This window comes from Columba livia, chromosome 21 (genome assembly GCF_036013475.1).
Source record: "Columba livia isolate bColLiv1 breed racing homer chromosome 21, bColLiv1.pat.W.v2, whole genome shotgun sequence".
Classification (NCBI taxonomy): Eukaryota; Metazoa; Chordata; class Aves; order Columbiformes; family Columbidae; genus Columba; species Columba livia.
In genome coordinates this window covers 5,972,494-5,995,337 of record NC_088622.1, presented here as the reverse complement: position 1 = coordinate 5,995,337, position 22,844 = coordinate 5,972,494, and the positions used below count along the sequence as shown (strand labels likewise).

Below are 22,844 nucleotides of genomic sequence, written 5' to 3'. Positions count from 1 at the left end.
TTGGTTTTCTTCCATTTTCAGGGTGTCACCGAAGGCTACAACGGCACCATATTTGCCTACGGCCAGACTGGCAGCGGGAAGTCGTTCACCATGCAGGGGATCGCGGATCCTTCTGCACAGAGAGGCATCATCCCCAGGGCGTTTGAGCACATTTTTGAGAGCGTACAGGTGGGTGTGGAAGGACGTGAAAGAGATCCGGTTGTAAGACGGTTTGGTATCGAGAAAGGTGATTTTTATGTTGTACCTCGAGGAGTAGGAGCGAGAATGGGACAGGTTTTTGGGGGTGCTGCTTCTCATTCGAAAGCCTATGGGTAGTCAGATGAACTTCACCCTCATCTCCGCTGACTTTATGGACTTGCATGTGAGATATTTAAGCACCAAAATTCCCTGTAGCGAGTGCGTTGAGCGGTCACGCCTGGGAATGAAGTGCCAGGAGGGATTTGCTGAGGTGCTGAAGGCAGTGAGGCACCCAGCTGGCCTTGGGATCTACAGGGGCTGCCCACTCGCCTTCGTTTTGAGAACCTCACCCCAAAATCGCTCCTGTTTTGTGCAGTGCGCTGAAGATGCCAAGTTCTTGCTGAGGGCTTCCTACCTGGAGATTTACAATGAAGACATACGGGACCTTCTAGGAGCCGATACCAAGCAGAAGTTGGAGGTGAGGCGAAGTCAATGTGTCTTAACTAGGAAGTGCTTTAATTTGCTCAGATAAGCGTTACCACAAATGCCTGGTGGAAGTGCAACAATGTGCTCTGTGAGAAGCTGAATGCCAGAAGATAAGATATAGTGATGAATATGGAAGCCAAGAGGAGGTTTTGAGGGACTTCAGTAAAAGTTTAGTGGCAGAGTGAACAGGGTCCAGTCCCACGTGTCCTTGACAGTGGCCGGTAGCTCAGCAGAAGCCCTGTGAAAATTGTTACAGGACAACAATGGAATAAAGTGTTTATGGGGCAATTTCTTCCTAATCCTTTTAATCTCATGGCTGTCTTGAAAGCAGGAGGATTCTGTGCCTTACGAATATTTAATCCGATCTAATGTAGCTGTGGATGATCTCATTATCTGCCTAAAACAAAAAAGGCTGATCCTTTTTTGAGGGGACAGAGCAGATATTACTCCCCATGGGAACACATGGGGAAGTCGGGCAGTTTCCAGAAACTCAGGAGGGTGACCTTTCCTGAAATGCTAACCAGGGCGTTGATTTTGATTCAGTTTACTTCTTGGTGGCTTTGCAGATCTCTTTGCACGTATTCCTGGGGGAAGCTGCAAGTCTCCCATCCTAATTTACTTCCCCGCAGGACTTTCCTGCTGATGAAAACTGAGGCAGCAGCACCATCTTCCGCACAGACGCACCGAAATGGTGACAGACCCAAAGTGCCTGCCGGGACAGGTTGTTTCTAACAGGTTGCTGACTTTAAAAGAAGCAAAACCCTCTCGGCTTCACTTTCCAAACCAGAGAAGGGGACTCGCTTGCTGCAGTTTGTCCTTTGTTCCACATCAGCGGTGACACCGGTTTCCGTGGTAACCGCGGTTGGCACTGGGAGGGCAGGAATTTGGCAGAACAGTTTCCAGGGTAACACCGTCACACCGGTGACAGCAGCTGCCTGTTGCTGCCTCCACCGAATAATTCAGGGAGACCGAAAGCCCGGGTTGACCCTCTGCTTTCTTCTGTGCCCCTCAATTCTCCTCCAAAATCCCATTTCTGTTTCTTTGCCATTCAACATCAGTGCCTTTGGTGACTCTGAGGGCCACAATCGCCTCCTGGGGCAGGAGACCCTCCGATGAGCAGGTTTTACAGAGCTCTGCAAGGAAAATGACCCCGTTGGTCTGTCGTGGAGTTAAACAGCTCCGTCCTCCCTTAATTGTTCCCCAGAGACTCCGCAGCACCTTCAAATACAGCCAGGCCATTAGCGGGTTCTCCTGAAGCACAGGCAAAAGTCACAGCGTGTGAACAGTCTGGATTCATCCTGGGCAGTCACGGCTTTAGAACAAGGCTAAAATCCTGCCCAGTTTAGTGTTCAACCAGTTTTGCTCTGTTCTGTGCTGATGTTTCTACAGCAAACACTTTTACATTGCTTCTTGTGGCGTGTGCATCACTGCAGTATCTAAGGATCTCCTTGGGAAGTCACACTGCGGTGTCTTTTGCTCCGTGACACCGAGTCGTGACAGGGAGATCTTGATATCCCAGCTGACACGACAGTTTTATGTTATGAACCCCGCAGATGTGGGGCGTAACGTTGCCGTTGAAAATGAATTCAGCTCATTTCAAATTCCCAGTGCGAAGGGAGCATCGGGGGGGGCTGGTGTAGGAGGGCAGGGGTCTCTCTTTTGCATTTTTTTATGTAGGTTTGATGGATCGCTTAAGATTTTGAATGTTTCAATTGTTTGTTAGCATGTGCATGAAATTTTTCTTCTGCGTGATTGATAATTGCTGAAAAGATGCATTTAACACTGTCTTTATCCAGCTGCCTGAATCAGATTTTAGTGCATCTTGAAAATGAACTAATCTGGAGAAAAATTATTCCGCCTGTGCACGATGGGTGTGACTTCGGGAATTCTGTCAGTGACATCCAAACACCCTCTCAGAGCGGAGGGGGTTGGTAAAAAGCACCGATAAGAATATCCATGACTATTGAATCTGTGCTTTGATTTTAAAAAAGCTTCATGTGATTGAAGAGACACTGGAGCCTTTGCCATAATAGGTGAAAGATATTCCAGCTCTTTTTTTTTAAATATGCAGCTTGATAATAGGGGAGGTAGAAGTGCAGGTTTCTCGTCTGAATCAATCAGCAAACTTCTACAGAATCACAGAATCCCAGAGTGTCAGGGGTTGAAGGGCCCTGGAAAGCTCATCCAGTGCAATCCCCCCATGGAGCAGGAACACCCAGATGAGGTTACACAGGAAGGTGTCCAGGCGGGTTGGAATGTCTGCACAGAAGGAGACTCCACAACCCCCTGGGCAGCCTGGGCCAGGCTCTGCCACCCTCACCCCAACAAGTTTCTTCTCATATTTAAGTGGATCCTCCTGTGTTCCAGTTTGCTCCCATTGCCCCTTGTCCTGTCACTGGTTGTCACCAGAAGAGCCTGGCTCCATCCTCCTGACACTCCCCCTTTATATATCTGTAAACATGAATGAGTCCCCCCTCAGTGTCCTCTTGTCCAGCTCCAGAGCCCCAGCTCCCTCAGCCTTTCCTCACACGGGAGATGCTCCACTCCCTTCAGCATCTTGGTGGCTGCGCTGGACTCTCTCCAGCAGTTCCCTGTCCTGCTGGAACTGAGGGGCCACAGCTGGACACAATATTCCAGATGTGGTCTCCCCAGGGCAGAGCAGAGGGGCAGGAGAACCTCTCTGACCTACTGACCACCCCCTTCTAACCCACCCCAGGTACCATTGGCCTTCCTGGCCACAAGGGCCCAGTGCTGGCTCATGGTCACCCTGCTGTCCCCAGCACCCCCAGGTCCCTTTCCCCTACACTGCTGTCTAATAGGTCATTCCCCAATTTATACTGGAACCTGGGGCTGTTCCTGCCCAGATTCAAGGGTCTACACTTGCCCTTGTTATATTGCATTAAATTTCTCCCTGCCCAGCTCTCCAGCCTGTCCAGGTCTCTGATGGCAGCACAGCTTCCAGTGTCACCACTCCTCCCAGCTTGGTGTCATCAGCAAACTTGCTGACAGTCACTCTATTCCCTCATCCAAATCATTGATTGACATATTGAATAACAGCGGCCCCAGCACTGCCCCCTGAGGCACTGCACTAGATCCAGGCCTCAACTGGACTCTGCCCCATTGACCACGACTCTCTGGCTTCTTCCCTCAGCCAGTTTGCAGTCCACCTCACTACTATTTTAACTCAAATCCTTTTTGTCTGCAGAGCCACTAAGGTATTTCCCTGTTTTTGTGTGGTCTTATTCCTCCTTCAGAAACACTCTGGCTTTTTGGTGCTGCAATTTAACTTCTCCACGTGCCAAACTTGCGTAGCCCTCAAGCTTCCGCACGGTTTCCTGCAGCCTCGGTGCATCTCGTTCTAACCCGTTTTGCGTTGTCCCTGTTTGCAGCTGAAGGAGCACCCCGAAAAGGGGGCGTACGTGAAGGGGCTGTCCCTGCACACTGTGCACAGCGTGGGCCAGTGTGAGCGGCTCATGGAGACGGGCTGGAGAAACCGGGCAGTGGGTTCCACCCTCATGAACAAGGACTCGTCCCGCTCCCACTCCATCTTCACCGTCAACGTGGAGATCTGCACCACAGGTAGGTCACTGGGTGTCCTGCCTTAGGCCTGGGACCAGCAGGATGCGGAATCCATGGGGTCTGACCCATCACCCCACAGCTAAACCTCGATCCTAAATGATTTTAGGGCCGGTAGAATCAGGTTGTTTAGTCTAGAGAAGAGGAGGCTTAGAGCTGAGCTCAGCACTCTCTAGAACTACCTGAAGGGCAGTTCTAGCCAGGTGGGGATTGGGCTCTTCTCCCAGGCATCAGCAATAGGACAAGGGGGCATGGGCTTCAACTCTGCCGGGGGAAATTGAGGCTGGAGATGAGAAAGCAATTCTTTGCAGAGAGAGTGGTCAGGATTGGAATGGCTGCCCAGGGAGGTGCTGGACTCACCGGCCCTGGAGGTGTTTAAACTGAGATTGGCCATGGCACTTAGTGCCGTGATCTAGTCAATGGACTGGAGTTGGACCAAGGGTTGGACTGGATGATCTCTGAGGTCTTTTCCAACCCAGTCCATTCTGTGATTCTGTGTGTAATTGTGCCCTGACATGGACATTCTTCACACAGTGAAATGGCTGAGCGTTGGTTTTTATCCCTCAGTTCCCCCTTGGGAGAGAAATATCTTACATGCAAACTGGGAACATTTTTAATTCTCCTTCAATTCCTTTACCTTCTTCAGCCTTTATTTCCAGCAAAATTTATCTCACAGCCCATACAATGGCTTGGAGTTCACACATTGTACAACCCGTAGGAACTTAAGTCATTATTTGTCTTGTCTGCCCTCCTTTACAACGCCAGTCAGATCATTTCACCCAGCGATTCCTTCGCTGAGCTTCACCAAGGGGCACATCCTTTACGCAAACAGCTACTCTGGGCTTTAAGATGGAATAAAAGAATCCCTTAATGATATTTTAATGACTGATTTTCCTTTCTTGAATATCTTGTTTCCACTGGCATTTCTGTAGCTGATAAAGCTGCATCGCTGGCTCTCAACACAGACATTGAAAGGTTTTTATTTCTGGGACTAAGAAAGGAATGAGTCTCCTGTACTCTCTCTAGTCCTTGACCCAGCGGAGGCTGCGAACAGCTTCGTTTCATTTTCTTCAGCTGTTTCAGTGATGGGGAAAGTTACACAAAATCTTCCTAACTTGTGGCTCCAGGTGTTGGTGACAATACCTCATTTTCCTGTGTCCAAAATGGTGCGTTTGGGATTATTATAATGTCTCAATTAGCACAGAGTGGTAATCCTTGCATTAGGTGGGTCTGTAAAACCTCTTCTGTGTCCCAGGTGGGTGTAGGGCTCTTCATCTGGCCTGCAACGTTGTCTCTGATTCAGAGCTTTGAAACCCGTCACAGGGAGCAGGATGGCAGGTGGGAAACTTGCACTCAAATGGAAGACAGCTGGAATATTTGGGGAGAAAGTTGAGGGTTCTGGCACAAGCCCCATAGCTGGATGTTCTACTGGGGTAATCATTAGTTGAAATAGTTAATGAAGTTGGTATTTATGTTGCCATCTTTAAGTGCAGCAGGAAGTTTAAACCCATTTTCCAGTTGAGCCTGTAGTAATTATAATTTACAAGGAGTTGATCTTTTTAAAGATCTTTGCAGTTCTGTGAAGTGACTCTTTATAGTTACAGTTTAGATTCAGGAACAGGATTATGGCAAATCTCTGGCTGCAGATGCATGAAATGCGCAAGTTACCAGCAGTATTTTTACAGGGTTTAGAGTAACAGATGGATAATTCCTTTACATTGTGCTTAGGGATTGATTTGTTAATGTGAAGGATGCCGTAGATTTTGCTGGTGCTTGTGCCACCAGAACTGGCTGATGTGCTGTACAAAAATCAGACGGGCGAGATTTTGGGGCTGCCGCAGGCATTTTAGCAACAGTCTGGAGACCTTGTGCCACCATGGAAACTAAACCGCTGAGCAGCGAGCTGGAAACAAACGGCGTCCCTGGGCGAAAGGACCGGCAGAACCAAAACAGCTTTGTCATTGTCTGTCGGTGTTTACAGACACTGGGGGAAGGAGGGAAAGGGTTAGAAAACCTACTTATTGTCACTGTCCACTCACCCCAGCTCTCAGAAGGGACAGTGACAGGGTGCTCTGTTTAACCTCCATCTGTTTGGGGGTTTTTTTCCCATGTCTCGACATGCCGGAAAGACCTGGAGCGAAACACATTTGCTCGGCAGCAAACGTTAAGTTCCCCAGTTAACAATCTGTTGCTCTAACAGGTGAAATATCTTGGGGAAACACTTTAATGGTGTGTTCATTTGTTTCCCTTTTAACTTTCGCCCATACATCGTATTATTCATTGGTCATGTGTAGGTACTGTCCGCAGCCATAAATCTTAACTTTTACTAAACTCAAGGCTAGGTTTTGTAGAAATCTGTCTGGAAAAGGGCAGACTCGGTTTAAACCTCGATGCTTTCTGTGCTCGGAGCGCTAAAGGAGCTCTTCCCTTGAACCTGGGTTGTAATCACGAGGGATAATTGAGATGGGGAGATCCAAAAATGCGGTCCAGTGTTTGGGGCAGCGCTGTGTGATTTGGGAACATGTGTCTGACTCTTTGCTCTGCATGAGGCTGGGAAAGTCAAGCAGCCAGCGAAACCATGGGGTTCCTAAAGCAAACGGATGCGCTCTCTCCTAGTCACAGGGAACTTGTGTCATCACGTTAATTCGGCTCCAAAACACAAGTCAGGAAGCAGATGTTACCTGCAAGGTGAGCTTCCAAGGAGCTGCTTTTAGCTTCAGCTCACATCTTCCCTTGCCTTAAAGCGCTGGGATGGGAACGGCACCACCTCGCTGGGTCTGACTCCTCGCCCACCGGGATCTGTCTCCTCACCCAGGTGGCTCAGGCTGAGCGTGGTCCTGATTTCTTGCAGCTTTCTTGTTTCTCGCCCGCGTTCCTTCATTTTCCTTTCTCCCTGAGAACGTCATGAGCTGAGGAGGAACAGATGCCGCCCAGCGCGCCTGTGTGCTGAGTCACAGTGCAGGTTTACAGCGATCTGGGCGAGAGGGGAGATCTTGAACGTTGCAGCTGGCTCGGGACAGAAAGCCAGCTGGTGGGCCTCGATGTGTCTGATAGAATGTGCTTTTTCTTTTGAAGCACAGCAAGGAAATTCTTGAAGACGTCCATTAATTAGAGTAGGCTGGATTTCGCTCTTGGGAAAATCTGTAGATCGGGAGTTCATGGAAAAACTGTTTCCCGACGTCGTGTCCACTCCAGCCTTTCCCCAGCAGGCTGGAGAGGTGACGTTGCTGCCTGTCCGTGTCCCATCGGTGTTCAGGGAGCCTGTGCTCTCCAGCTACCCCTGCTCCGGTTTCTCTCCAGTTGTCAGACATTGTTTAACTTGGTGAAACAATCCGAGGAGGAAAAAAATTGTATAAACTCATGGTCTGACCTTGTTACTCGTGGAGGGCTTTGCCTAAATTCTAAACACTGTGGAAATATGTGGAGAGTGTGTCTGCAAGTGTGTGTTCAGAGCTCACCGAGAGAGTTAGAATGAGTATGAGTGCTTACCGTGCAGGACCTTGTTCAGGAAAGCACTAAAACATGTAGTTCTAAGATTAAGAAGATATTTATTTACTTAAGGGAGTTGGAGCCCAAATGCAGACAAAGAACAGGGCTTGAACTGGAACGTAATGTCCGCAGAGTCCTGTTTCTTAACTGATAAGATGCTTCCTCTTAAGCAGAGCCTAACCTGGAATTATTTGCTTGCAGACGAGCGCGGGCAGGACCGCCTTAAGGCTGCAAAACTCAATTTAGTGGATCTGGCGGGAAGCGAGAGACAGTCCAAAACTGGAGCCACGGGGGAGCGGCTCAGAGAAGCCACCAAAATCAACCTCTCCCTCTCGGCTCTGGGCAACGTCATCTCGGCCCTGGTCGACGGCAGGTGCAAGCACATCCCCTACCGAGACTCCAAGCTGACCAGGCTGCTCCAAGACTCCCTCGGAGGAAACACCAAAACGCTGATGGTAGCGTGCTTGTCTCCGGCCGATAACAACTACGACGAAAGCCTCAGTACTTTGCGCTACGCCAATCGAGCGAAAAACATTAAGAACAAGCCCTGTGTCAATGAGGACCCCAAGGATGCTCTGCTGAGGGAGTATCAGGAGGAGATTAAGAAGCTCAAGGCCATTCTAGCTGGACAGATGAGCGCGAGTAGCTTGTCAGGTAGGACAGCCCTTAGTGGCTGCAGAGATGTTTTATCTTTGGCAGGAAAAATAAGTTTTTACACATAAAATGCTCAATGGATTTCACCTCAACCTGCCCCTCACCTGTTGGTGGAAGAGTTCTCCCATTCTGATAATGGATGTTTCCTTCACTGGTGCCAAATTGACCATATTCCACTGGTAAAGACCATCTCAGTTACGCAGTGGTTTCAGTAATGAAAAATTCTGTTAGAAAATGCTGATGTGATTAAAATCCTCAGCTCTTCTTGGTCGTTCTGCTAGAATTTGGTCAGTCACAGAAGACAGGTTTCAGCTGGGAGAGCAAAAATGAGCCGTGAAATAAATAATAATGTAAAATACCTTATTAAATATACATATTTTTTCAAAGTTAGCATTGCCCGCTGTTCTCTTGCCCTCCGAATTTTTGACGCTACAGGACAAGTTTTGCTGTGCTGATGGCATTTCTTACAGAGGCAGCACTGTCCTCTCTTTGAAGATTCAGCCGACAACTCACTCTTTGCTATGAAACAGAAATAGCGAATGTGGGAAGCAAAGGGTAAGAACGGTCTTTAGGGACCCGCTTCACCTTTGGAGAATTAACCCCTAACAACGGGCAACTTTCAGCAGAGGAATAAGGCTGTATGATTATTTTGTTGTTGTTTCTCTCCTTTCTACCACTATGAAGAAAGAAGGTGATTTCCTTACACCTTCCATCTCCTTCCCAGTGCCTTTTATCTTCCAAATCTGTCAGCATAGCCCCGGAACAAGTCTCCTGTTATTCTGCCATGGAGATTAGATTTAGATTCGCTTTCCTACACCTGAAGCTTAAGCCTGTCCCTCTCTGCTCAGCGCCAACTCCGCTCCCCACACCTATGGAGTCCCAGGCCAGTGGGCGTTTGGCAGCACAGATGCTGGCGCACGAGCGCGGTTTAAAGCCATGCGTGGATTGCTATGTTCTTTGTTCTATTTCCAGGCATTCTACAGACAATCCTACCCGGTAATTGGGAGTGATTTTTATTTCTGCTTTGCTTTGTAGGGCTTCAGCCTGCTGAGGCTGCTCACCTGGAAGCGAAGCCAGTTCCCCTCCTCAAACCCCACGTAGATCTTGAAGCAGAGAAGCAGCTGATCAGAGAAGTAAGTCAGGAGGGGATATCCCGGAGTGTCTTTGACTAAAGCTTGTGGGTTTTTACAATGATCATTATAAATATGGTGTAGGGCTGTGTGGTTCCGCCTTTTCAGAACACTTTTCTTCCTATTTGTTGGCCCTTGAGCTTCTCCTGGGGGCAGAACGTGTTCATGGAGGCCTTATTTACAGTGCTGCTTTCAGTATTGTTCCCACCACTCTGGAGATGAATTGAAATGGGTTCCCAAGAATTACTGACGTGCATATAACAAGCAGAGCAAACTATGTGTGAAATTTAGATTCCGTCAGATGAGGGGAAAATGGGAGGAAAGTAGTAGGAACAGTACAAGGATGGAGATGAAGAGGGGATGTGGAGCCAGGAGGAAGAATGAGGAGCTGGCAGTGAGGACAAAGAGAGAGCAGCCAGAGGAAATGAAACTCTTGCTCTTCAAAAAGCTCCTTCCAGGGCAGCACATCTGTCTCTAGGGCTAATGAGTCACCTTCCATTGATACTGTGTGGACTTAAATCACAGAAAAAGTCACTGGTAAAGTTCTATTGGGGTGGACACAAGCTGAGCGCTCGTGTGCCGTGAGGAGCAGGGCTGTGGCGTCAGGCCGCCTGCTCTGCCTTTCAGGAGTACGAGGAGAGACTGGCCCAACTCAAGACCAGCTACGAAGCGGAGCAGGCGTCCCGCGCCCGCCTGGAGGAGAGCATCAGCAGCCTGAGGAACCACTACGATCTCAAACTGGCTGCGCTCGAGGAGAACCTCAGGAAGGAAGCAGGTTTTGTCCTCTCCCCTATTTCCCTGGTCCCTTTTCCATGTCAGAACCCCCTAAACCTTGAGGTGACAAAATGTGATTTTTTCCCACGTAGCTTTGATATTTTCTAACGTAAGGCAGCATTTCTTTTGAGCGGAGGTTTGAGCTGTAGCGACACCTGGTCTTGGCAGGCGCTGCTCTGCCCTGCTGCCTTTGCACAACTCGCACGCCCAAGACGAGGGTGGCTGCGGCAATCTCTTCCATCGCGCACAAATGCGGTGCAGCCCCTGCTCTCCCGGTGGATTATCAACCCCGTCGCTTTGCTGGAGGGTGGATATTGCTCTTATATAGCTATAAATCGCTGCCAGTTATCCTCTTCATTACCACTTTTCATTTATACTTCCGCAGTGCCTCAGAGCATGTTTTGCAATGTGCTTGTGCAGCACTTATCGCTCAGTATTAATTCTTGAAGCTATATTCTTCATTTTTGATGCTATCACTTTCTAAGGTGAGAGGTTCATTTTTCCCCCCCCCGCTCTGATTATAGATGTGCACATCTTCACCTCTGCAACAGATTATTTGTGTGGCAAACGTGAAGACTTGGGCTCTCCCAACCCTGTCAAATCTGCATTCCTTCCCTGCTATGCCCTCTGTGTCTTTGATGGCTTTGACTGACCAGCATAAATAAGAGACCTTTTCCTTCCAGACACCTCGTTTTTAGCTTTTGGTGAAGACTTTGTGTGATGTTTCCACAGATTTATGCTCTAGTTCCGCAGAGCCAGTTACTGACATTGTGATATTTCCTCTCTTACTCTTTAGCTGCCGTGAGAACTGAAACTACTCCTGAGCAGACACCTCTGCGTGAAGACCCTGTTGCCGCAGCAGATGAAGAACGAACGTCAACCCAGGTACTGTTCAAACTGCTTCTCCCTGGGTTGAATAAACCCGAGAGGGTCGTGTCATGCTTCATCTGTCCCAGAACTCACATTTCATCTCTTTGGAGCTGCAGCTTTTTGTTTCCTCTTGTCCTCAGGACCCAGCTGCACCGCAAGACGCTGGCGGGGTGAGCAGGGGGAGCGCTGGCGCAGAAGTGGCTGTCACCGCTGAGGGGGTGTCCTTACCTGCAGACCAGCAGAAGGTGCTCGCCAGGTCAGTGACGACGCTGCTCCCGCCTCCTGGGCACTGCTTACAGCAAACAACCCCGTTCTTAGAGAACTGTAGGGTCATTTTGGTTAGAAAGGACCCTCATGATCATCAAGTCCAACTATTAACCTCACACTGTCACTAACTGATGTCCCTGAGAACCTCATCTCCGTCCATTCAACCCTTTCAGGGATGGTGACTCCACCACTGCTCTGGGCAGCCTGTTCCAATGCCCTTTCTGCGCATTATTTTTCCTCATATCCAATCCTTCCATGATCTTACAACTGTCAAGCTTCAGCTGTGACTTCAGCACTGCACAAAACTAAGTACACGTGTATTCTTTGCCCCCAAATTAACTTTATCCTGCTTGAGCAGATTAAGGGCACAGCTAACAGCTGTTTAATGACACCAAGTGCCAGAATTATGAGAGAAAATCTGGCAGGGAAATCTCTTCCTTCTCTGGCTTGTTGCAGGTGTAATTTATGAGAAGCTTATAGAGTTGGGTCTGGTGGTCACTGACAAAGCTTAAGTCCCTAAACAGGTTATGTAGGCCAACTGCTTTTTCTCTTATAAATGGGTTTTGAAGGGCACTTAAGCCATCTCACATCAGTACCAGTGAGGTAGCAGGTCTACCTGCTGCTCGTGGTGGAGGAGAGCGCGTCCTCCACGACTCTTCCTTCTCACTGAGGTCACTTTTGCCTCTATACTCGCATATCCGACGATGTTTGTGAGATCTCGGGCAGAACTGGCAGCAAAATTTCCCAACAGTCACATTTTAGGGGCAGCATTAGACCCCAGGTTTTCGCCTGGGCGAGAGCCGTTGTGAGAGAATTCACTTAGTTCGAGTATGACACAGTGTATGGAAATAATATGGGGGTTTAGTGCTGTTTCAGAAATGTACACTTTAAGCAAATTCTGCTGATTTCTCTCTTTTAGTCCATTGCGTGGAATTATATTAAAATTAGAAATGCTCAACAGAAGCTGTATTGTGGATGATAGAGTTTGATTCTGAAAAATCTTGTCATTTTTTTAACCAGCCTTGTAGCTCTACTATGAGCTCCTGTGGCGCTTGCTTGCTCTGTTGGGCCTCTCCCCACTAAAAAAGGAGCTTTTAAGAGCCCTAGAATAGCAGAGTCTGTAATTTGTGGGCAATTCTGTCTATTAACAGCAAGATCTCCAAAGAAACCATTCGTTTTGATGATATATCAAATCTTAATAGTCCTATTGCAGCGTTCTTTCTTGTGACAAACCCCAAGTTCTCTGCAGATGAGGTGGGAGGGTTTGGTTCCGCGTGGGGATTTCCAAAGCCGCCTGTTAAAAGCTTTACGCATCAGGACGGCTGCGAGATCTCGGCTACTCGCTCGGCAGAGCGAGGATTCAATCGCGCATTGAGCAAACGAAACCAAAGGCTGCTCGGCGAGTGCGGTGAAATAAAACAGTGGCGGAGGATGAGGTCTGAAGATAATTAAGAGGGTGTTATCAGCGGAGGTTTTATCAGCAGTGGGGTTTTCTCCGCTTTGAGGCAGCGCTGCCCAACCTGAGCTACCTGCTCTGCTGCTGACAAAGAGAACGGCTCTGGAGCGCGGCTGGGGCTTTATTCCCATGTCCTTTTTGCCCCAAAAAGGAAATTGTCCTGTGGTTTCCAGCCATCCTACTCCCATAACCACCATTTAGAATATTTCTTTGCCTAATTTTGGCACCTCGTGTCTTTCAAAGCAAGAGGAATTCAAATAATATATTCAATGTATATTTCAACAAGAATTTAAATACTTATTCCGCAAAACAGGGGTTTTAACAAGAATTCCGTGACTGTAGATATGGATGCGCTTTGTCTTGGGTCTGCAGGAATATTTATGATAGAAACCGCTAATAAAAGTGGAATTTGCTGTGATTACCCAGGGCAGCAAAGCTCACCAGAAATCGCTATTTTCTGTGTCTTCCCAAACGTCGCTCAGGTAATGACGCGCGTCCTCCAAGCTTTACGCAGATGGTTTTTCACCTTGCTGAGCTAAGAGAAGCGTTTGCCTTTTCCAGGCTGCAGATGTTGGAGCGAGAGGTGGTAGGAGGCGAACAGGCTAAAAACAAGGACCTCAAAGAAAGGCAGAAACGCCGGAAGAAACACGCGGACGAGCGGAGGATGCAGCTGCTGGCCGCGCTGCAGCAGGCGGACGAGGACGGCAGCGACTGGGTTCTGCTGAACGTCTACGACTCCATCCAGGAGGAGGTTCGAGCCAAGAGCAAACTCCTGGAGAAGATGCAGAACAAGGTGAGCAGCTGAAAACGGAGGGAACATCGCTCTCCTCCTCTTGCGGTTTGTTTAGAACATGACTTTGTCTGCGGGAAATATTTTACACCTGTGCCTGCGGTGGTACCTTATAAAGCTTTTTGTGTGTATTCTTATGAAATATCGGGTGCAGCAGCCCTCAGGGAGGGGAATTAAGTTGTTTAGACACCAAACCTTGCCCTTAAAGGCCGGTCTCCTGGAGGATGATGTGGACATGACTCCCTCTACTGCTCTCCACGACCTATTGCACAGCTCCCCCTAACACACCTGCGCTCGTGGAAGAAATTACACCCTGAAAAGCTTTCTGGGGGGGGGGGGGAGAAAGAAAATAAATGCAATGCTCTTAAATTGTAGGTAAAATGAGTTTTGTTCTGGTGAGGCAGAATCAGAGCAGCTTCTAAATAATGTGTGTGTGTGTTTGCAGTCCTAAATCTGCGCGTTAAGAACTTGGTTTATTTCTGTATTTTGGTTATCAAAGAAATGTTTCACCTTTGTCATCGACATTAGGAACTCCCAAGGGTTCGTTAGCACTGGACTCAGACCACACCACTAACATTAACTCAAGGTCTGTTCAAAGATGTGGCGCTTTGGCAAAACGCGAGAAATCTTTCATTAAAACAGATGTGGAATAATCTCTCCACACAAATCTGATCCTAATTCTTAATTATAAATTAGAAATCCTCCCAAACGCTGAAGGTTTTATCTTCCCACCTGTGCCTGACAAATCCCCAACAACCGCTGCTCCTTCTCCTTTCTAATCCCAACCATTTATTCTGGTTTTATGTCCCAGCTCCGTGCTGCCGAGACTGAGATCAAAGACCTGCAGTCGGAATTTGAGCTGGAAAAAATCGATTATCTGGGCACCATCCGCCGGCTGGAGCGAGACCTGATGCTCTTCCAGCAGCTGCTGGACCGGGTGCAGACCCTGGTCCGCCGTGACTGCAATTACAGCAACCTGGAGAAAATCAGGCGTGAATCCGTCTGGGACGACGAAACCGGCTGCTGGAAAATTCCAGAGCCCGTCATTCAAAAAACCCGCCTGCCCGCAGGTGAGAGGAGCGTCGCGACGGCGCGGCCGGGGCGCCAGATCGTGTCGGGACTTCGCTCGCTCGCAAAATCTGCCACACGCAAAGAGTTTGTCTAGAAAGTTTAAATAATAGTATCACCTAATGCAAAGGGCGGTCAGGATCCTTCGGGAATCCTGAGGCTGGGGACTGGGCAGTGTTAATTGTTTTAGAGATAACGACCCTTTCACATGTCTCTTGTCACAGCAGTTCCAGCGCTGCCACAGCCCAGACCTGCCCAACTGAGCCCCACAGGTGACAGCGGAGAGCTCTCGGTAGGGGGCATTTCTCCCCCCTTTTTATCCTATTTTACCAATTTTGCCTTATTTCGAAGCCATAACCCGAGGGCTAGCGCGGAGTCCGGTGCTGCTGATGGTGTTTTCCCCTTCCAGCCCGAGGAAGACCGCTACAAGCTGGTGCTAAACCGCAGCGACAGCGAGACCATCGCCAACAGCTACTTCCGATCGCAGAGAACCAGCCGCATCCTGCACCAGGACCCGACCTCGGACCCAGGTAAGAGCCTTTTCCACACATCACCCACCGTCACTGGCGTTTTCCTCATTGTTTCTTTTTTTAAGGAAAGCTCTTTGGCAATCCAGAATGACAGAATCATTTTGGTTGGAAAAGCCCCTCAAGATCAAGAGTCCAGCTATTCCCCACCCCTGTCCCTGCCCCATGTCCTGAGAACCTCATGTCCGTCTGTCCAGCCCTCCAGGGATGGTGACTCCAGCACTGCCCTGGGCAGCCTGTTCCAATGCCCCACAGCCCTTTGGGGAAGAAATTGTTCCCAGATCCAACCTCAACCTCCCCTGGCGCAACTTGAGGCCGTTTCCTCTGCTCCTGGCGCTTGTTCCTGGGGAGAAGAGCCCGACCCCCCTGGCTCCAAGCTCCTTTCAGGCAGTTCAGAGATCAGAAGGTCTCCCCTCAGCTCCTGTTCTCCAGCTGAACCCCCAGGTCCCTCAGCCGCTCCATCACACTTGTGCTCCAGCCCCTCACCAGCTCCGTTCCCTCCTCTCCACTCGCTCCAGCACCTCAGGGTCTCTCTTGGCACCCAAAACTGCCCCCAGGGTTTGAGGTTTGGCCTCCCCAGTGCCCAGCACAGGGACGGTCACCACACCAGCGCTGTCACAAGCCAGGACGTGGTGGCCCAGCCCGGCTCACTCCCCACACCCAACAAGCATTTTTCGCCCCTTTTTGCCGGTTTTCCCACCGCCCCCCCCCTCTCCTCCCGCAGCTCCCCCCGGGCTGGATCGGGCTCCCAGCGGCGGCCCCGCCGCTCCCCGGCCGTTCCGCCTGCAGGCCCTGGCCCTGCCCAACGCCACCACCAAGCGCAAAAAGAGCAAAAGCCGCTCCAAAAGCCGCCACCCCTGAGGCGACGCAGGAAGCCGCCAAATCTCGCTGTTTTTGCACCAAAACGCTCTCGCCTCCGCATCGTAGGGCGGGACAGAGGGAGATTTCGCTGTCACTGTTCTGTCGCGCCCTGTACCCCCCAATTCGCTGCAATAAACCAGTCTGACTCCGCCATTTCGAGGTGTTTTACTGACAACCCGCCTCCTCCCGCTCGGTACTGAACCCGCGTTCCCGCCGCCATTTTCCCCTCCGTCCCTCAGCGGGGCTACGGTGGCCGCGCGGGGGTCTCCACAGCTGATTGGCCAGCGGCGAGGAGCTGTCTGTCGGTGATTGGATGGTGTGGGCGGGGCACCTGGCTCTGATTGGCTGACCGGGCGCTGCTGGGAGGGCTCGGCGCCGGCAGCACGATGGCGGCGTCCGCGCTGCGGTTGTGGGGGCTCCTGGCGGTGCTGGCGGCGGCTGAGGGGGGACCCCGCACCCTGGTGCTGCTGGAGAACGGCAACCTGCGGGACACGCACTCGCTCTTCTTCCGCAGCCTGGCGGGTAGGGCTCGGGGAGGCTCCTGGGGCACCGCGCCGGCTTGAGGGAGGGGATATGGGGGGCGGTTGGGGTCCCCTGCTTGGGCTGAGGGAGAAGATTTCCTTTCGCGGGGGCTGAGGGGGATGTTTGGGGTCCCCTGCTTGGGCTGAGGGGAGAAGATTTGGTTTGGGGGTTGAGGGGGTGTTTGGGCTCCCCCGATTAGGCTGAGGAAGAAGATTTGGGTCTTTTGGTGCTGAGGGGATGGGGCTGGTGTCCCTTGGTTGGGCTGAGGGAGGAGATTTGGGTTCCAGGGAGTTGTTTGGGGTCCCCTGGCCAGCCTGAGGGAAAGATTTGGCTCCTTTAGTGCTGAGGAGGGTGTTTGGGGTCCCCTGGTCAGGCTGATCGGGATCCCCTGGGGGGTGAGAGGAGTGTTTTGGGTCTCCTGGTGAGGCTGAGAGAGGAGATTTGGGTCCTTTAGGTGCTGAGGTGGAGCGGTTGGGGTCCCTTGGTTGGGCTAAGGGAGGAGATTGGGGTTGAGGGGGTTGTTTGGGGTCTCCTGGCCAGGCTGAGGGAGGAAATTGGGGGTGTTTTCCCAACTGTGCCTGTATTTTGGGTCCCCTGCAGTGTTATTCCCCACCTCATGGGTGTCAACAGAACATCTTTGCAACAAAAAGGCCCTTCAGGGGCACATAAAGCCAAACTAAGCCCCAATGCTCCTATGCCATTTTTTCTAAATTCCACTATTTATTGGGGAAATACAAAATGTCTTGATTTTGTGAAACGCTAAAGTTGTCGATTCCACCTCGTGGATGCAGACAGGGGCTTCGATCTGACGTTCCGGACGGCGGATGATGCGAGTCTGTCCCTGATCAAATATGGAGAATTTCTATATGACAACTTAATCATTTTCTCACCATCCATAGAAGGTAAATACAGGAGAGCAAAACTCAAGTGCTCTTAGAGCTTGGTCGTATTTTTGGAAGTGGGATTTCTGGTTGTTTTGTGAATTTTAATTAAATCTTGTGCTTTAGATGTTATTCTTTGTGTTTTGTACCTGGCAGCAAACTGCGGATGCTTTCAGGCCTTTAACAATGGTTCTTTCAGCCACAATAAAAGCAATTTGGTGTTTTGTCATGGTTTAATTCTGCCGCGGTATTATTTCAGTGAACTAGTGATGAATTTGTGGCGTGTGCTTTCAGATTTTGGTGGGAACATCAACGTGGAGACCATCACCGCCTTCATCGATGGTGGTGGGAGCGTCCTCGTGGCCGCCAGCTCAGACATTGGTAAGTACAAACGCTCATCAAAGCAAATTAATGCATTTCAGCAGCTTCTTGTAACAAGTACCTGCATTGCTGACGCTCTGCCATGGGCAAAGGGTTTACTCATCCTTCCTGAGCTGCAACAAAAATGGTGAGAAAACACAGTTTCTTGTGGACCTCAAGGCTTGTGCTGTGAGGAAATGGGTGAATAATAGCATTTGTTAACATTTGGAGTGGGAATTTAGATGAGGGAGGTTGTGTTGCTTCCTGGGGCTTGTCTTGTAGAGGGTGAACGCATGACTCTGAGCTGAATTTCCTTTTCATTTCGAGTGCCACAACAAGGGTCTTGTCACAGGTGTGTAACGGAGAATCCATTTGTCCTTCCAGGCGACCCGCTGCGGGAGCTGGGCAGTGAGTGCGGGATTGAGTTTGACGAGGAAAGGACAGCTGTGATCGACCATCACAACTACGATATATCCGACCCCGGCCAGGTAAAGACATCGGGAGGGAATTTCACAGCCTCAGACACTGAGTGCGACGCTTTGGGTGTGGAAAGGGGGATTTGAAGTGCTGGAGCGGGTCCAGAGAAGAGCGACACGACTGGGGAAGGGACTTGAGCACAAGCCCTATGGGGAGAGGCTGAGGGAGCTGGGCTTGTTTAGTCTGGAGAAGAGGAGGCTTAGAGCTGAGCTCAGCACTCTCTAGAACTACCTGAAGGGCAGTTCTAGCCAGGTGGGGATTGGTCTCTTCTCCCAGGCATCAGCAATAGGACAAGGGGCCATGGGCTTCAACTCTGCCAGGGGAAATTGAGGCTGGAGATGAGAAAGCAATTCTCTGCAGAGAGAGTGGTCAGGATTGGAATGGCTGCCCAGGGAGGTGCTGGACTCACCGGCCCTGGAGGTGTTTAAACTGAGATTGGCCATGGCACTTAGTGCCGTGATCTAGTCAATGGACTGGAGCTGGACCAAGGGTTGGACTGGATGATCTCTGAGGTCTTTTCCAACCCAGTCCATTCTGTGATTCTGTGATTTTCACTCCCAGAGATCCGTATGGAAATGTATGCATTGCTGTGATTTTTTTTCCCCCTTGTGTCATCTGGTAATTTAAAATTAAAACCTATATTCAAGTCTGAACTTTATATATCCTGCTAGTTCTTTAATTTAAATTGAACTGAGCAGTATGTGGATATTGCCTTAGTTTGACGATCAAAGTTGTTAAATATAGTGACGTAAAATACTGTAGGTATTGCTGTCTTTGTCAAAAGGCCTTTTCCATTTCATTAAATATTAGTATTAATTAAATTTGATCATTCTATAATACATAAACAAAAAAAGGCTGCTTTTTTGCTTTTTCATTGAATTGTAACGCTCATCCTGCTCGATTTTGTAAAAACAAAGATATATTTCAAACAACTCAACACCACGCTCACGCCGCTCTGTCTCCTTTTTCCCAGCACACGCTCATTGTTGCTGACACTGAAAATCTGCTGAAGGCCCCCACCATTGTGGGGAGAGCGGCGCTGAACCCCATCCTCTTCCGAGGGGTCGGGTAAGCCAAGGTGTGGGAGGGAGCTGAGGGGCTTGTGGTGGGGGAGCGGAGCAGCAATACCCGTGTTGCTGTAGCGTTTGCTCTTCACACGAGAAATCTCTCTGGATTTTGGGGAACAATAAAAGGAAAATCTCTAAAGCAGCTTATTTGTTGACTTAGGAATGTTTTTTTAATTGAAAAAGTGAGGCTTGTTGGTATATTTGAAGGAAATATTTGGTTTGAAAGGTGAAGGGGCTGGAGCACAAGTGTGATGGAGCGGCTGAGGGACCTGGGGGGTTCAGCTGGAGAACAGGAGCTGAGGGGAGACCTTCTGATCTCTGAACTGCCTGAAAGGAGCTTGGAGCCAGGGGGGTCGGGCTCTGCTCCCCAGGAACAAGCGCCAGGAGCAGAGGAAACGGCCTCAAGTAGCGCCAGGGGAGGTTGAGGTTGGATGTGGGAACAATTTCTTCCCCAAAGGGCTGTGGGGCATTGGAACAGGCTGCCCAGGGCAGTGCTGGAGTCACCATCCCTGGAGGGTTGGACAGACGGACATGAGGTTCTCAGGACATGGGGCAGGGACAGGGGTGGGGGAACACTTGGACTTGGTGATTTTGAGGGGCTTTTTCAACCAAATTGATTCTGTGATAATGGATTTCTTGGTGTGTGTAGTTGTTTCACCACCTCCAAAGGGTGAGGTGGTTCACGTGGCTGAGTTGGCGGCTGCATGTCTCTCAGGGTGTGGGGATCTGGGGGGTCTCTGAGGCTCATGGTGCCTCTGTCTGCCAGGATGGTGGCTGATCCCGACAACCCGCTGGTGCTGGACATCCTGACCGGCTCCTCCACCTCTTACTCCTTCTTCCCAGACAAACCCATAACCCAGGTACTCTCCCTTCCTTCTTCTCCTTTGTTGGGTTATATTTCTACAATTAAATCCCACAAATATCAGCAAATTGGGAAAAAAGCTGAAGTGTTTCATCTCCTGATTGATTTTTGAAAGCATCAGGCTGCCATTTGCTTTCCAACTTCGTCCTGGGAACCTTCGTCTTTGCTTTTTGTGAGTGTGAAAGTGTCCAGCATGAGGGAAACTTTGGGGGAGGGGGCAGCCCAGAGCAGAACGTGTCTCCTGGCTTCATCCCAGTCCTGGGAATCGTATTACTGGTTTTTCTGAATTCCTTGGTTTCTACTTTGTTACAGGATGCACGACCTACAGACTGTTCCACCCCGCAGCAAACCAGAGATTAATTCTCCTTTCATCATCCATAAACGCTTTTCTAACCGCTTTCCTTTTCAGTACCCGCACGCGGTCGGGAAGAACACCCTCCTGATCGCCGGCCTCCAAGCCCGCAACAACGCCCGCGTCGTTTTCAGCGGCTCCTTGGATTTCTTTAGCGATGCTTTCTTCAATTCCGCCGTGCAGAAAGCTGCCCCTGGCTCCAAGAGGTACCGTGGCTTCCTGGCCTCCCTGCCCGGGGAATATTTGGTGAAGAAAGTAATGGGAAACAGCCAAAAAATATTTACGTGATGGGAAAGAGCAGAAAGCTTGAATTAAATTGTGGGTGATGTGTTTGTTCAGCGTTGTGGACCAAAGCGCTTTGGGAATTAATTCCATCCTCTGACCCTGGGGAGCTTTTTCTTGCTTTCATGTCTGTTATAGGTTTGGTTTTTGGCACGCATTGGATTTTTTGGCGTGCCTGCTTTGCTTTCTTCACCTTCCTTCCTCCGCAGGTACTCGCAGACGGGGAATTATGAGCTGGCCGTCGCCTTGTCCCGCTGGGTGTTCAAGGAGGAGGGAGTGCTGCGCGTGGGGGCCGTGTCCCACCACCGCGTGGGGGAACTGGCGCCTCCCAACGCCTACACCGTCACCGACCTCGTGGTGAGGACCGGGAATTGGGGAGAATTCGCACGGGGAACAGGTCAAGGTTCGTTTTCAGGCCTGGCTTGTTAACTTGACGCATCGTGGGTTCGTTCCAGGAGTACAGCATTGTCATCGAAAAGCTTTCTGACGGCAAGTGGGTCCCGTTCGACGGCGATGACATTCAGCTGGAGTTCGTCCGCATCGACCCCTTTGTGCGCACCTTCCTGAAGCGGAACGGTGGGTCCCCCGGCTCGGGGCCATTTTTTGTGGGTTCCCCCACCATTTTTTGGTGGGTTTTCCCCCCTTGGGGCCGTTTTCGCTGCTTGTTTTCTGCAGCTTCTCCGCTCAACGTCACCTCCATCTCTTTCACAGGCGGCAAATACAGCGTGAGGTTCAAGCTGCCGGATGTCTACGGGGTGTTTCAGTTCAAGGTGGATTATAACCGCCTGGGTTACACCCACCTCTACTCCTCCACCCAGGTGAGCGCAGGGGGAATTAATTGCGTGATGGGAATTAATTGCATGGGGGGAATTACTCGTAGGGGTGGCCGGGCTGCTAGACTGACAGGGACGCTCTGTCGCCTCCCAGGTGTCCGTCCGTCCCCTCCAGCACACCCAGTACGAACGTTTCATCCCCTCGGCGTACCCCTACTACGCTGGCGCCTTCTCCATGATGGTTGGACTCTTCATGTTCAGCATCGTCTTCCTGCACATGAAAGAGAAGGAAAAATCCGATTGAGAGAGAAATTCCTCCCAGGAGAAGAAAAGCCTTTTCCGCAGGGACGCTGGTGTGTGAGGCGGGAGGACTGGTAGGTGCCAGACACGCTGTGGTTTTGTGTTTGGTCTCTTTATTTTCACACACGAGGGGGATTAATAGGAGGGAAAATGAAATTTTGAGGGGAAAATCTGTCGCCGAAGCATCTGCAGACACAGGATCGTGTCGTTCTGTGACGAGATCGGTGTTTGTCTCGCCCCGACGCGGGAATGATGTTGATTTGAGATTAAGACCCTTCTCAAAATAAAGTCTTACTCCTCTTGCCCTGGGTTGAAGTGAATTTACCACGTGGCGTCTTTGGCTGCATCCCCAGATTGACGGGTGGCATTTGGGGAGCGTGTCACCCGCAGCAGTTTGGGGTGTTTTGCTGCACGGTGCCAAGGCTGGAGAGCACTGAAAGGGGGAGTCTGGAGCACCCCAGAAAGCACACTGAGGGGTCTGGGGTGTCCCCAGAGGCACACTGAGGAAGACTGGGCACCCCAAAAGCCAAGCTGTGCCCTGAAAAGCAACCAGGTGGGTTCAGGGACACCCTGACAACATCCCAAAAGGCACCGGAGGGGTCTGGGGAGGAAGAGGCAGCTCTAAGATGTGATCCCAAGTGAAGGAGCCAATGGGGGCAGAAGGTGTGGGACAGAGCTGAGTAGCTCTTGGGGTGCATCAGGGCTATTTTGGGGTGTGTTGGGGCTATTTCAGGGTAGAAGATGGGGAAGCGGAGCTGTGTTTTCCTCCATCCCTGTCTGGAGGGCTGTGGAGCCAGCGATGAACCCAAGGGGTGAATTAGGGGCTGGGGTGGGGGATGACAG

The 22,844-nt window shown here is 50.4% G+C and overlaps 2 protein-coding genes across 2 annotated transcripts in view; both read left to right on the top strand.

Annotated features, from left to right (window-relative positions):
* KIF17 (kinesin family member 17) overlaps positions 1-16,278 on the top strand; it is a 30,157-nt gene extending 13,879 nt beyond the window's left edge. Inside the window, exons 13-25 of the mRNA XM_065038218.1 lie at positions 22-168; positions 554-655; positions 4,053-4,242; positions 7,930-8,382; positions 9,418-9,515; positions 10,140-10,287; positions 11,083-11,171; positions 11,297-11,412; positions 13,441-13,672; positions 14,481-14,739; positions 14,962-15,029; positions 15,147-15,267; positions 15,989-16,278. Of these exons, the coding sequence (XP_064894290.1) occupies positions 22-168; positions 554-655; positions 4,053-4,242; positions 7,930-8,382; positions 9,418-9,515; positions 10,140-10,287; positions 11,083-11,171; positions 11,297-11,412; positions 13,441-13,672; positions 14,481-14,739; positions 14,962-15,029; positions 15,147-15,267; positions 15,989-16,125 (2,160 nt within the window). The 3' untranslated portion in view covers positions 16,126-16,278. The remainder of the gene's footprint in view (positions 1-21; positions 169-553; positions 656-4,052; positions 4,243-7,929; positions 8,383-9,417; positions 9,516-10,139; positions 10,288-11,082; positions 11,172-11,296; positions 11,413-13,440; positions 13,673-14,480; positions 14,740-14,961; positions 15,030-15,146; positions 15,268-15,988) is intronic.
* A 175-nt stretch (positions 16,279-16,453) lies between these two features.
* DDOST (dolichyl-diphosphooligosaccharide--protein glycosyltransferase non-catalytic subunit) lies at positions 16,454-22,303 on the top strand. The gene is made up of 11 exons (XM_065037684.1): positions 16,454-16,647; positions 17,439-17,549; positions 17,823-17,909; positions 18,273-18,376; positions 19,339-19,433; positions 20,199-20,292; positions 20,704-20,852; positions 21,138-21,285; positions 21,384-21,504; positions 21,640-21,746; positions 21,856-22,303. Exons 1-11 carry the CDS (start codon positions 16,512-16,514, stop codon positions 22,003-22,005), a joined length of 1,302 nt encoding a protein of 433 aa, XP_064893756.1. The 5' UTR covers positions 16,454-16,511; the 3' UTR covers positions 22,006-22,303.
* The last annotated feature ends 541 nt before the right edge of the window (positions 22,304-22,844 follow it).

What these genes read in the sequence shown, in the direction of transcription:
- DDOST (XM_065037684.1), top strand. Translation starts at nt 16,512, where the DNA reads ATGGCGGCGTCCGCGCTGCGGTTGTGGGGGCTCCTGGCGGTGCTGGCG. An exon ending in ATATATCCGACCCCGGCCAG is followed by an intron (nt 18,377 to 19,338) that starts GTAAAGACATCG and finishes CCTTTTTCCCAG; the next exon opens with CACACGCTCATTGTTGCTGA. An exon ending in ATCCTCTTCCGAGGGGTCGG is followed by an intron (nt 19,434 to 20,198) that starts GTAAGCCAAGGT and finishes TCTGTCTGCCAG; the next exon opens with GATGGTGGCTGATCCCGACA.